The 15005-nt window shown below is 41.3% G+C and overlaps 1 protein-coding gene across 6 annotated transcripts in view; it reads left to right on the top strand.

The window, feature by feature from the left end:
- The window catches only part of BTBD9 (BTB domain containing 9), a 149116-nt gene extending 145079 nt beyond the window's left edge, over positions 1-4037 (top strand). For all 6 annotated transcript variants that reach the window (XM_035108137.3, XM_035108138.3, XM_035108139.3 and 3 more), the window contains one exon: positions 737-4037. In XM_035108137.3, coding sequence (XP_034964028.1) covers positions 737-904 — 168 coding nt within the window. In that variant the 3' untranslated portion in view covers positions 905-4037. The remainder of the gene's footprint in view (positions 1-736) is intronic.
- The last annotated feature ends 10968 nt before the right edge of the window (positions 4038-15005 follow it).

Here is a 15005-nt window from a genome sequence, read left to right as displayed (position 1 = left end):
GCAGAACTATGCCTTTTGCAGCCTAGTGCTATTCATCTTTACTCAGAAATAAGCCTGTCTATGGGATTTACCTGCTAGAGTGGTGATTTGTTCTATTTTCAGCACTGCTGGCCGAACCATTTTAAAATAAATAAATAAAGGCTGCAAGCATAACAAACAAGTTAAAGCAATGTGTGAAACCTTATAAAAATCCATAAATGGACTAAGACAAGAAAAAAAAATAGAATACAAAAACAGCAGCAGTCACAAAATAATTTTAGCAAGGAATAGTTGTAAAAGCTTGCCAGAAGATGTCATAGCTGCTCATCAAAAGGCAATCAGTCATGGCGCCTGGCAAACTTCCTAGACAGGGTGTTACATTGTCTTTATGTCACCACTGAAAAGGCCCCATCCCTTCTGCCCACCTGCTGTACACCTGATGCTGATAAGGGAACTGAGAAGTAGAGCTCCCTGAGACAATCTTAAGGATCAAGCTGAATTTGATGGGCAAAGTTCCTGGTCTTTGGGGGCTTTAAATTTAGCCTGGAAACAAAGTAGTATTCAGCATAGATGACATGAAATTGGAGTGCCATGTTCCGTATTCATTGGGGCTTACATGAAGGCATGCATAAATTTGTGGTCCTTTACCTTGAGCAGCTTCTCTATGCTCCATTTAAAAGGTCATTTAGTTCTAACTATACTACCCTTTGTTCCCATTTTATTGGTTGACATTCTCTTGTTTTGTTCTGTTTTTCAGGTGTTTCATTGTGTGCATTTTGAGTGCCCAGCTCAAACTGCTGCCCACAAGGAGGAAGGCTGTGAGGAAGACATGTGCACAAGTGGGCAGCAATTGGCATCCCATCCACCTCGAGCTTCAAGTGCCAGCTCTGTGCACTCTCTCCCAGGATCCACTTCCCACCCATAAGCTCGCCAAGCCTATAAAGAGTGTGAATAAAAATATTTACGACCCCAGTGCCATGATAAAATTGTTCACCATCTTCTTGTTGTAGGCACCTCTTTTTCTCTGAATGGACAGAGGGGACCATACTTGGTGGCTGGAGATGTTCAAGTGGAAATGGCTGCCCAAAGACTTGAGGGGTGGCTTCACACTTTCCATTTTGTTCAAATCAGGATGTTCTCCAGGGGAAAGAAATAGGCTTTCGGTTTTCACCAACTCTCCTATATTTACACCCTACCTCTTTAACTGAACCAAATCAGGTTGAATGGAAGGAAACAAACCAACAAAAAGCCAAGCCCAGTTGTAACATAAACATACCATGTGAAAAGTATAGGAAAGAGATAACTACATGTGCCTGCAGAAGGTACTTCCTAGGAAATGGGTCTTCCCTTAGAATGTTTATGGAAGATAATGTGTACAGAAACCATATTTTTATTTAATTTATTCTTGATCCACATTTCTTTGTAAATTGCAAGCCATTTTCAAAGTCTAAGAGCATAAGAGCCTGCTGGATCAGGCCAATGGCCCCTCTAGTCCAGCACCCTGTTCTCACAGTGGTCAACCAGATGCCTGTGGGAAGTCCACTAACGGGACATGAGGGCAGTAGCACTCTGCCCACCCATGATTCTCAGCAACTGGTATTCAGAGACATGCTGCCTCTGACAGTGGAAGTAGAACCATAGCCATTGTAGCAAGTTGATAGCCTTATCCTCCATGAAGTTGCCCAATCCTCTTTTAAAGCCATCCAAGCTGGTGGTCATCACTGCCTCCTGTGGGAGCAAGATCCATAGTTCAACTTTGTGCTGTGTGAAAAAATTCTCTGCCCTGAATTTTCCGACATTGAGCTTCACTGGATGTCCACAAATTGTAGTGTTAAGGGAGAAAAAGCTACCATCTACTTTCTCCATGTCATGCATAATTTTATAAAGTTCTATCAAGTCACATCTTACTCACCTTTTCTCTAAACTAGAAAGTCCCAAACGCTCCAAACTTTCCTCATAGGGAAGTCTGTGAGTGTATGTACCTATATTATTTGCTTATCCTTTTTTCTTGAAAGGCTTTCTTGTTTATCATTCTGTATCATATAAATATACCTAATAGTGGTAGGCAATGTGATAATCTCACTCTATTACTCCATTTGACAAGGAAAAACCCTTAAGGAAGTCATGCATAAAACAATTCAGTCCTAGGATGCTGTATTGGAATTCTGACTATTTGATATGAATAACAAAATTGTCACTTTTTACTCCCCTGTAAAACTGTCCATCAGGTTCTCAAGTGCAGGAACAATTATTGGCTCCTTTAGAAATTACTAAATCGTTCTTTAATTTCTACATTGACTGATTCCCAACATCTTTTTTGTGCTTTGGAAAACAGAAATCTATCTCACCAACATTTCACCTGGATTTGGTATTAATCAGAGCCGGCAGTACAATCCTGGCAATTTATAGTAAAGTTTTTGTTTTTTAAAAAAGATTATACTATTCCATTAGGGATTTTAAAAAACCCACTTCTAAGAAGCTTTTCACATAATCTCCATAAATACAGATTTGACTTTTATAGTTGGATTTGGTATGTGTGTTAAGCAATTTACATCTCAGCAGTAGCTATCCTTTGTAACTTAATCAGATTATTTGTTTGATTATTCGGAATGTGTTCACATGCAGCATTCCTCACAATCAATTATTTTACATCCTGCTGCATTTCCTGGAGTGAAAGAGGCTATGCATTTACGCACACATGTCAGTGCCACCGACCCATCTAATTAGGGGGGAAACTTCCATTTGTCATGAAGTATGTGACTTTGGAGAATATTATTATTGTCAATTTGTGGTGGTTGTTGTTTTTTAACTGGTGTAATATAGTTTGATGCAAATTGTTTGCTTTGACCATGATGTCCTATAAATAACATTGTTGTCACAGTGCTTAAGCTTAAGTGCTTGCATTGTACTGAATGCTGTTTGTAATAAATGTGGGAAGGAGTAGACAGCATTGTGGCTGCAAAGCAGTAAAAGAAAATGACTTCTCAGTTGGCCATGACTCATCTTCAGTTTTTCTTGCTTTTGGTATTTCATCTGGCATTGTCTAAACCAAGCTTGCAAGAGTACTGCAGTGTGAAGTGCAATGCAGGCACACAGTGATCAACCTTTGGAGGAAATCAGGAGATTGGCAAATGAATCCAAGAATTGTAGAGTCCAAAGGGACTCCAAGGGTCATTAAGTCCAACTAAAGCAATCTCAACTAAAGCATCCATGATGGGTGGCCATCCAACCTCTGCTTGAAAACCTCCGTTTGACTGTTGAACAGCTCTTGGTGTCAGAAAGTTCTTCCTGATGTTTAGTCGGAATCTCTTTTCTTGTAACTTGAATCCATTGATTTGAGTTCTACCCTCTTGGAACAGGCGAAAACAAGCTTGCTCCATCTTCCATGTATCAACCCTTGATATATTTGAAGATGGTTATCCTATCAAGTGAAGAAAGCATCAGATTCTTCTGCCAGGGCAAAAGGCTTGGAGGTACTCTGTAGCTATAGTGACAACATTCATTTCACTCTTGTTCCACAGGATTTCCAACTCTTACTCTGGTGCTGCTCTGATTGTTGGATATGTTGGGAACCCTAGATATATTGACTAGAAGGCATCAGCTAGCATAGCTTGTAGGTGAACTGTGATTGGAGAACAGAAAAAAAAGAAAAAGATCTGGGAAATAATGTGAATGGTTTCTTCCTCCCCAAATAAATTATCATTGTTGATAATAGGTGTCGAGCAGTGAAGAAGTGCAGCCTCACTTTTAAGTACAGTAGCCTTGTGTCTGTATTTTCTTATTTTGAATGGGGATAATCTGGATTGCCCATAACTTGTTTTTTATCTCTCTTTCCAAACAGACAGACAGTATATAGCACATGCGGGTAAACTGAGGAGAGTACCAGAGTTCCCCACTTTACTTTGGAATGGGGGTTGTGAAATGTTTGGATAACTGTTGTGAACAGTAAGCAATAAGATCAACCTTATAATACTTCAGTTTTTGACTTTGCCCTTTGCTTCACTCGGTTGTGTGTTGTTGTTTTTAACGTTCTAAATAAATAAAGAGCTTGATTGCAAGGCTTTTAATAACTTTTTAAAGACAATGCAAGAATTCAAATAAATCATAGCTGATAACAGCTTAATCTTCTAGGCAGTGAATACAATTCTGCATACTGTTTCTCCTGCCTTTTAGCCCCCTCTTTGATAATGATATACTTCGTCAAGCTCCCTATGAAAGATATTGATACCATATTTCCAAGTGCTTGAGACAAACCTCTTTTTAAGAGTCTTCCAGAGAGCATTCCTTAACCTCAGGAATGGCCTCCAGAAGGCATCTTAAAACAGAAATTCATGGTAAGAAAAATCCCAATGTTTTCCCCACTGATATATCTGATATAGAAGTTACACACTTATAGTGACTCACACTGTTAGCTCATTTTTCTAAGGACCTACAAAATCTATATATAAATTGTCACCTGTAATTCCATACCATAACCCAGCGTGGCTAGACAATTTGGGGCTGAACCCTGACTAGTAGCGGAGCTTCATGCTCCGGCACCGGGGGCGGAGAGCAGGCGGGGACGGGGCTGGCGCACATCCCGGGGGCAGAGTGTGCTGCCTGCGTGGGTGTGGCGTGCATTCTGGGTGTGGGGACAGCCATGATGGCACCCTACCAGGATCGCGTTGCCCAGGGCGGAGCACTCCCATCACCCCCCTCTTCCTATGCCCCTGACCCTGACCCTCCAGGATTCCATGTCAAGTGTTGGCAGCTGAAGAGGAAAGAAAGAAAGAAAGAAAGAAAGAAAGAAAGAAAGAAAGAAAGAAAGAAAGAAAGAAAGAAAGAAAGAAAGAAGCACATTGTTCAATCACAGCCAGGGTCTGTGGGAGCAATCAGTAAAATTATTATTATTATTATTATTATTATTATTATTATTATTTAAGGATATTTTGAGGAGGCACAAAAAATCTTTTGGGCATTACAATGGAAACCTATTAGAGCAGAGATTACAAAAATGAATAAATTAGGAGAGGTCCGGGAATCACAAAGAAGCTTTTGATAGTTTTCAATTTTGAGTGTCACTAATGTGTATTTTATGTTTTAATTTTTAATGTATTTTTTTCCTTCAGTTAGAAATTTGAAGGTATTCCTCATCAGGATATGAATGCAACTACAGTATACTGCATTTGTAGCTGTAAAGATTTTTGTAGCCTCCATCCATGAAGTAGCATGTGCATCTTAACACAGACTCCTTAGTGGCAGACCTGGCTGTAGACAGGCCAGGCAGATCTGCACTTGTAACCCCACCCCCTTGCTTGGCTATGATAGGCCAGTTTAAATCCCAACCACCTTAGTGGCCAACAGAGGAGCCGACGTCATCCGTTGGCTGCGCAAGAAGCAGGAGACCACCCACCCCCTGGCTTCTGATGGCTCAGCCAGGCCACAGCCGCTGCTCCCAAGCCATGACAGTAAGCAGTCCTTTCTGTCTTTAAACTGCTAGGAAACTGAGCAGAGAGTACTCAATTCTTTTGTCAAGTCATAGTCAAACTATCACAACAAGGTGCTTCTGAAAGGTTTGTTTAGTTTTCTGTTAAACTTGTAGGGGTAGTATACAGATTTGGTTGCTTTTAAAGAGAAAAATAAACGGTACAATTTAAAGAGCAATTACCAGTAGGTATGCTGACTGCTCTGCAATCTCCTGAATTCCCAGTTCAGTGCTTTAGTGCAAACCTAGAAATACAAGAAGGAATATATTACAGAGTTAAGATGCATAGTTTGCACAGCAAAATACTGTCTGTCCCCATGTGCACTGTGGGCTGACCACATCAGTTGTGAAGACAGATATGTGCATCGATGTCCAGTAGCAACAGGTACAGTAAGTAATAGCACCCTCTCCCTCCCCAAAATCACCAAATTAGTATATGTTAACCATCCTGAACCAGATTGTAAATACCGGTAACATTTCCATGTATTTGGTTTAAAGACAGTTTAATATATTTCATGGAGACTTAGCAGCCATGCAGTTTTCAAAAGACATTCAAATGCTACTTCAGAAAGTGCTTATGTGTTTGTATGTATATAAGGCAACCCTATTGCCACAGCATTGCCACATTCTTAGAAATGCAAATTTTCAGTTTTCAGAGGATTTGGGTAGTGAGAAATTCCTTACTGGCCTTTTACATTACGCAGATGCTAATGACTTTTCAAGGCTCTCATTAATCTAGAGGGAAATCTTGACCTTATTAATTTCACTGGGCGACATGCAATTAATTGTGATGGGTCCAAAATTTCACACCCATCATAATTGGCAATTAACATGATTATAAATGCTAAAGCAAAATAGTTTCAAAATCGGTACCTATAACTGGGATTCACCAGTGTGTCCTGGTGCAAAACTTTTTGGAAGAATCTTCCAAAATAATTCTATAATAGTAAAAGTTGCATTATGCATATGGACATTACTGTTTGACTTGCACCAATTATTTCTGTTTGATGTGAAGCCTGCAGTGTTCTGAATATTTGCTGCATGTGAAGTAGTACAAAATGCAGACAGACACTGACCAGGGTTGCACGATGCAGTAAGCCAAACCGCCCCGAGATCGTATGATGAAGGGCGGTATATAAATTTAATAAATAATGAAATAATAACTACTTGCTGACTGCTGAGGAGCAGATTGCAGTTGCTTTGCTCCTCCATAGGCTTATTAAAACAGCAGCTAAGCCAAGGTTTGACTTAATATGTCGTCTGAACCTGGGATCATGTTTAAGGTCTAACTTGTATAACCATGACCTGTAACCACAGGAAATACTTTTGCTACACTTATGGTTAGTAAGGAGAGAACTTAGCAATAGGTCGTGGATCAGAAGGCACACAGTAGCAAAAAGAACCTATGTCACAGCAGCAAAAAGAACCAAAGAGAAAAAAATCTCACTGGGGAGCCCACAGAGTCCCACTGTCTTGCTAAGCAAAATAAAAAAATTCCTTCAGTAGCACCTTAAAGACCAACTAAGTTTATATTTTGGTATGAGCTTTCGTGTGCATGCACACTTCTTCAGATACACTGTGTATCTGAAGAAGTGTGCATGCACACGAAAGCTCATACCAAAATATAAACTTAGTTGGTCTTTAAGGTGCTACTGAAGGAATTTTTTTATTTTGCTTCGACTCAGACCAACACGGCTACCTACCTGTGTCTTGCTAAGCCACAGCTTGGCTTACTGTGTTGTGCAGACCAACTCTCAGTACAAGAGTTTCAAGGGGAGCACATTAGAAGCAAGCATGGTGTATGCTGTGAAATGTGTTGCAAACATTACAGCTTCTAAGTAACCATTTTGTGTGTCTGAGAAAATAGTGTCTATGGCTGTGATCCTGAGCGATATGTTCTTATTCAAATCTGGAACTTGCCTAGCTATTTCTGTTTCAACAGTTTCCATTGCTGAAGAAACCATGTACTTTTTCAACTAAACAGTGGCTCATCTTTGGTAGGAGAACAGCAAGTGCATTTCTGCCTGGGTTTGTCACAGGCACAGCTCAATTTTTTGGATCACAGCTTATATCTGCAGAAAATAATCTTAAATGACATTATCAAAGGGCATCTTGCATATCTGTTGAGTAAGAATTGTGTGGTATCCTAGGGGAGGATTTAGCTTTTTAAAAACTTTAATTTTAAAGCATCCCAGTAGGAAAAGAGGCTTTAAAAATTATTAACAGAATGAATGCAAACTGACAGCTGCAATGTGTTGGATCTCTGGTGGGACCGTGGAAATTCGTGCCATATTTCCACACGATGACTACAAATTTCATCACATGGCAGTTCACATACGTCACTCAGAATTAATTACTTCTCGTATTTTACTTCTCTAACATACGTGAGCAATGGCTAAGGGTAACTCATAAAGAAATGGTATGCTTTTGAAAGGTTCCATGCTGACATTAATCATTATTATCCCACTGTGTATCCAGCAATAGCCACATTTCCATTCTATATCAGTTTTTAAGTGTGTTATTTATAGCTATCAGATCACTGAGTTGTGTCCATTACTGGAGAGGTCTGGGGGCAACAGTTCAGATTACATCAGATGAAATACTACAGCTGGTGACTAAAAACCATGAAGGTGGGGGAAAAGAAGGGAGGGCTCTTCCCGATTGGTTAAGAGCTAAAGGAGCAAAAAGCCAGAGGCAACGCTTAGTGGGTAGTGACACTATAAAGACAAAACACTTTTGACCTCTCCCTTGAGTTGCCATCAATACGTGAGTTATTATAATTATCTAGTATTTAAATTACCATGTTGGTAAATGGATTTTACAAGATCCCATTCAATGCCATTGCGGAGGATGTGCTCTGAAAACTCCTTTAAGCTAGCATCTTAAAACCTTTTAATTAATTGGTTACACAAGGATTGGTTTGATTTAATGGCTATCCGGTTGATAAACCAAACAAGCTTGAAAACCTGCTTTCGAGTAAGTGCTCTATGCTAGCCCTATCATTAGGCAGATTGCGGTGATAGTTTCAGGCAGCTGACCTGAAGTGTCACGAAAAGGGTAGGAAATAGTTATTTAATTTGTTACTGTTGTTGTTGCCTGCCAGGGAGTCTTACAGAATTTTCTGCCTCAATAACTTGTCTAGTCTTCTATACCATGCACCCAGAATTAGAGCAGGCCAGTGGTGGTGCATCAACTTATGCTCTGCACCAGGCAGCAGAATGTTTGGGGTTGGTCCTGCTCTATGCCAATAGGATGAAAATAGACGTGTAATGATGAAAATCTAGGCATACATTCTGGTGTCTCAAAGGGAGAAAATATGTTCAAATGCTGCTAGCACAACTCTGAAATTCAAAATAGAATACAATCATACCTCGGAAGTAAAACACCTTGCGAGACAAATGTCTTGGCTTCCAAACACCACAAATCCAGAAGTGATTGTTCTGGTTTGCGAACATTCTTTGGAACCCGAACGTCCGTCGTGGCTTCCAGTGAGCTGCAGTAGCTTCTTGCAGCCAATTGGAAGCCGCGCCTTGGTTCTCGAACGTTTTGGAAGTCAAATGGACTTCTGGAATGGATTTTGTTCGACTTCCGAGGTACGACTGTACTGGTGAAATGCCATCAAATCGACAGAAAGGAGGAAACGGAATGAGCACCTGTCAAGGGCAAGAGTTGTTCTGCTCTCAGAAATGCATTGCAACCCCACCCACCCCACTCTACTGGGCCAGTCATGCTACCCACTTTGAGGGGCATGCAGCAGTGTCCCTTTTTATGGGGGAAACCTTAAAGTGTGCTCAAGAAATCATTCGGCCTTTTTCCTGCCTGTGGCCAAAGTGTCTTGTGAGGAGTGCAACCCCTGCCCTGGGTTCTATTTTTTTCGGTCATGCTAATGCAAAAAACGTACTCTATGCCTTTCTAGATTCCAATTCTCATCATGCTTTATCATTGGCTGGGGCTGGTGGAAGATGAGTCCAACAACATCTAAAGACTAACAGATCCCCTGCTCCCATTCTAACAAGTCAGAGAGACCAGACCCAACAACTGGATCTGGCATTTTATTTAGTTGTAGTAACAGGGACAGTGCTAGCAAATCCAAAATTTAGACCAGTTATTTTCCTTGTATTGACAAAATGAAGTGTGTATGGTGGCAGGACTGTTGGTAAAGATGAACCAAATTGATTTCAGTGTGGCTAGGACCTAATATATCCTGAAAAGAATTCTTCAAGTTAACAGGTTCCTCTTTTCATCTTGTGTGGCATGGTGACATTTATAGTTTAGAAAGCTCACCCAGACTGTTTAACAAGTCACAAAGCTTAGTTATGCATTCTTGTCCATCTTACCATTAATTTATGGATCTGAATAATCTACACTGTGTTATAAAAAGGACAGCAATGAAAGTGTGTCTAGAGCCCTGGAGAATTGTATTAGCATAATGTTCCCGAACTCCCAGAACGCTCTCTTATCAGTCTGTCCCCACACCTAACTGCTTCTCATTTTCTCTTTCCACACTTACTGCTCACATTCTTGTCCTCCTTCGCTCCACCTGCTCTACCTTCAGCGTTTGATCATATTTCCTATTTGCTTTTCTGAAAGATGATAACATTATGGAAATTTGGCTCTCCAGCTGTCTGTCCTACACTTGGGTAGTGTATCTGTCCTGTGCCTCCTAATTAAAAGGAAAAGTTTTACCAGAAATACTCAAAGCTAAATATGATTAGTTCTGAATCTTTGCTCACTCTGCCATCAATTGAGCCCCTGTCAACCTTCAGGTTGCATCCTGCCCTGCCCTGTGCTTTTGATTTCTCATCCACAAACCAGTCAATTATACATAATTAGCTGAAGATCTATGCAGTATCAGCCAGGTGTGTGTGTGTGTGTGTGGCATTATAAAGAATTGCATCCAACATCATTTCTTCCGCTACAGTATTCTAATGGGCTTCTCTGAAAGCTGCCTTGGTGTAAAGCAATTTGGGGAATGGGAATTGCGCTGAGCATTTGTTTGTTTGTTTGCAATATTTCTCATCCATGCTCCATCATAAGGTCACAGGGCAGCTTACAACCATATAATGCAGTTACATAAACAAATAAAACCATCACAATTATAAAAACAAGTAAAACAGCTTCAAATGGAACCCAACAGTATATATTCAGCAAAAGAAGTGGGTCCCACAAAAGAGAAATGCCTTAAGTGTAGAAGACCAGGGTAAAGAGATGCATCTTCACCACAGGACAAAAGCTGTACAATTAATTTAATATAATAATAATAATAATAATAATAATAATAATAATAATAATAATAATAATAATTTATTATTTATACCCCGCCCATCTGCCTGGGTCTCCCCAGCCACTCTGGGCGGCTTCCAACAGAAAAATAGAACACAGTAATCTATTAAACATTAAAAGCCTCCCTGAACAAGGCTGCCTTCAGATGTCTTCTAGTTGTTTTCCTTTTTGACATCTGTTGGGAGGGGCCACCACCAATTTGCTAGATACGGGAGAGTTTCACAATTTAGGGGCCGCTGGATCAGGCCAACAACGGCCTAGCTAGTCCACCATCCTGTTCCCACTGTGGCCAACCAGATGCCTGTGGAAAACCTGCAAGCAGGATTCAGGCACAAGAGCACTATCCCCTCCTGGAGTTTCCAGCATCTGGTATTCAGCTTTACTGCCTCTGGCCATAGAGGCAGAGCATAGCCATCTTGGCTAGTAGCCATTGGTGGCCGTATCCTTCATGATTTTTTTTTCTAATCCTATTTTACGGCCAGCCAGGTTGGTGGTCATCACTGCCTCATGTGGGAGCGAGTTCCTTAGTTTAACTGTATGCTGCGTGAAGGACTTTCTTTTATCTGTCCTGAATCTTCCAACATTTAGCTTCACTGGATGTCCACAAGTTGTAGTGTTGTCATGAAAGCGGGAGAAAACTTTCTCTATCTACTTTCTCTATTCCATGCATAATTTTATAAGCATCTATCATGTCACCTCCTACTTGTCTTTTTTTTCTGATCTATGAAGTCCCATATCCTTGTTGCATACTTGGAAGTTTGGGGTTGTTTCCCTGTTGACACTCCTAAACACAAACCTGCCCCTCAGCTAAAGTTTGTGTATTTTGTACATACCATATGTAATGAGTGTGGTACTTTGGCTATGAAGCTGTGGCCCCTCCAAACATTGTTGAATTCTAACTCCCAACATTCCAGCCTCAAGGCCATGGTCAAAGATAATGGACGTTTCAGTCCACCAACATTGAAGGGCCTCAGGTTTCTCATCCCTGTCCTTAAAATTTACCAGCTTTTAAGAAACACCGTTCCCTTGATCATTTCAGTTCTGTTTCTTTTCCCACTGTGTTTTCTCCAGCTCTACAATATGATCTCCTTCCCTACTTCGCCCTACCATCATTCCTTAACTTATTCAGACATGTCTGATGTACACTCATCAAAGTCCTTGTTAGTCAGTTCCAGTGAGCCATACAGAGTTCTCCACTTACCTCTATCAGTGGTTCTCATTCCTGACCTCCAACAGATACTTTCTGCCTTTCCCTGCTCACCTCAGACTACTTACCAAGTTATAAAGTCGTGACTTTTTGCATTGACTCTGCTTTCTGCTTCCCCCTTGTATAATAAATTCCTTCAATTTACCTACTCTAAACTACCTCAGATCACATTGTGAACACAGATGGGCTGAAACTCAAATACTTGGATGATGAGAGAACCTTTTTTGCTTTTCAGACACCACTTGAGCTCTCTGTAATACCATTAGTTTAAGTAATTAACTGTGCAGATAAACTTGATGCGACTGTAGGCTCATCCTGTCATTACCTACCATTTTAGTGGTGCCTTTTTCTGCTGGCACTTTGCAATCCAAGAAGCATAGCCCCTCGTGTCCCGCCTCCCCAGATTCCTCTCTGTTTTAAAGCAAAATCACTGTACTGGTGCCATCTTTAACTGAAAACCATTTATAAATTGCCGCATTAGTCCTCAATGCCTGGCTATTTAAAAGAGCTGTGAATCTGTGTAAAAACACTTCTCCCTACAGCATGCTGTGATTACATTGGTGGCCTATTTCGTACTATAGCATTATCTGCATCACCAGCCATTTTGACTGGCTAGATCAGGGGTGTCAAACTCAAATTCATCGGGGGCCGCATCAGCAGTTTGGTCACCCTCAAAGGGCCGGTTGTATCTGTAGGACTATGTGTCCACTCTTTATTATCATAAATTATTGTCACTGCATTCACTTATTACTGTTTTTTGTAATAATGTAAGTAATAACTAGCTCTGAAAGCGGAAACATAGTCAGAATAATGGCAAGTAGATATTCAAATGTACAATTATTGTACAATTTATTGAAAAATGATTTTTGGTAACTGCACTGGGTGGTGGAGGCTCGCTAGGGTTTCATGCAGGACCTTTGCAGAGCTACTAGTACCTGGAGATGCTGGGGTCCTTCTGCATGCAGGACAGATGTTCTGCCAGTGAGCCACCACCCTTCACCAAAGGGACTGGCTGAGGTTGACTCACTGAAGCTGCTCTCCTGGTTCCAGGGTTTAAGGGCCAGAAGTATAAAGCAGCATCCTATGTTTCTGAGGAGAGGGAGAGGAGGAAGGAAGGAAGGAAGGAAGGAAGGAAGGAAGGAAGGAAGGAAGGAAGGAAGGAAGGAAGGAAGAAAAGAGGGAGTGGGAGGGAGAGAGGAAGGAAGGAAAGAGGGGAGAGAAAGAAGAGTTGGAAATAAGGAAGAGAAAAAAGAAGGAAAGAAAAAGAAAGAGGGAGAGAAGACGGAAAGGGAGAAAGAAGGAAGGAAGTAGAGGGAAAGAAAGAATAAGAATGAGGGAGAGGAAGAAAGTTGGGAAGGACGGAAGGAAGGAAGGAAGGAAGGAAGGAAGGAAGGAAGGAAGGAAGGAAGGAAGGAAGGAAGAAAAGAGGGAGCAGGAGGGAGAGAGGAAGGAAAGAGGTGAGAGAAAGAAGAGTAGGAAAGAAGGAATAAAGAAGGAAAGAAAAAGAAAGAGGGAGAGAAGACAGAGATAAAGAAGGAAGGAAGGAGAGGGAAAGAAAGAATAAGAACGAGAGAGCGGAAGAAAGAAAGGGAAGGGGGGTCGCCGCCTTGATTCAGCGCCAGAAAAGAGCGCGAAGGGACCCAGGGGCATAAAGCATTTCCCCGGCCCCAGCTGTTTGTCGGCGCTTTGTTGGCACGGCGCTTCAGCAGCAAGGTCCCACTGCTGGGTCCCGCTGGCTGGGGCGCTCGGCGGGCCACATGACGAGGTCTGGCGGGCCGGATTTGGCCCCCGGGCCTTGTGTTTGACACCCGTGGGCTAGATTGATTGGTTCTATATTGTGGGTCTTTCTGTTCTTTTCCCCCTTCTCTTGTCTGGCCTTAGAGAATGTTTATGTGAGTGGACCTCTATTTTGAAACAATGTGCTGCTTTGAACATTCTTCACCAGCAGAGATAGCTTTACTAAGCAGTTAGTTACCCTGCAATTCTTATGAACTTTTAGGAAGTGGGAAAATTCCACAGATGACACCCTCAAAATTGTCCCTGCTGGTGTTCAGATGAAGAATATGCAGCGCTGCTATGCTGGCATGAGACAATCTAAGCATGCTACCAAATTCTGTAACAGTTTCTCATTAAAACAAATAAAAAAAGGATGAATAACAAAATTTGGAAATGGGAACGATCATTCTCAGGTTTTTGGGGAGGCGGGGAGCAGAAAGAGACCTCTGAGGTCCCAAATCACTGCCAGAACGAACAATGTTATGAGCAAATGTGGAAAAGATATTATATTCTTTGCATTTATTTCATATGAGGTTTCTTTGCATTGTAACATGTAATGCAAGGTAAATATATATATATATATATCACATGTTGGAAATTAGGTGTGCACCTTGTATAAATGATGTGGCTGTGGCTTTAGGAATAAACTTGATCTTTTGTGCTTAACTCCTGATCTTTCTCTCTGCCTGTCTTTTTAACAACCAGCACACACAAATGGTGCCATATGCTACCATTTGGTAGGGCAGAAGTCCAGATCAAAGTCAAGGCCTTTGTTCTAATACAGAATTTCAAGTACCACTATCAGAAGGTGGAATATATCTGTGCTTTCATTGTTCCTTTCACTCCCTGCAGGCTGTGCAAAATGGTAAATATATGGCAGGAAAAAGGGGGAAATGCATCAGTCAGTACGGAGGCAGATCAGCTCCACCTTTGCCACTTGCTACGGTATGCCTCTGGCCACAAAACTCTTATGCACCTTTCGTCCTCCCCCTCCATGCTGTGTTGCTCTGAGGAAAGAAGACTCCTTCCTCAGAGTGAAGCATTCTGGGCAAGGTAGCCAGGAACAGTACCGTTAGGACTACTACTACTTTGCTTCTGTGGCTAGAAGTTCTGGTTTGAAATTAGCTGTGATAATTTCCAGCTAATAGCTAAATAGTTTATAGGTAAGCAGGGAGGCAAGGCAGCATGAAAGGGAGAGGAGGACTCAAAGGCAACAGAGCCACCCACCTTGAACAGTTACAGGTAGGTAGCCGTCTTGGTCTGCCGTAGTTGAAACAAAATAAAAAAAAAATTCCT

This window comes from Zootoca vivipara, chromosome 3 (genome assembly GCF_965207765.1).
Source record: "Zootoca vivipara chromosome 3, rZooViv2.hap1.1, whole genome shotgun sequence".
NCBI lineage: Eukaryota > Metazoa > Chordata > Lepidosauria > Squamata > Lacertidae > Zootoca > Zootoca vivipara.
The sequence above is the reverse complement of the archived record's forward strand: the minus strand, read 5'-3'. Positions and strand labels throughout refer to the sequence as shown.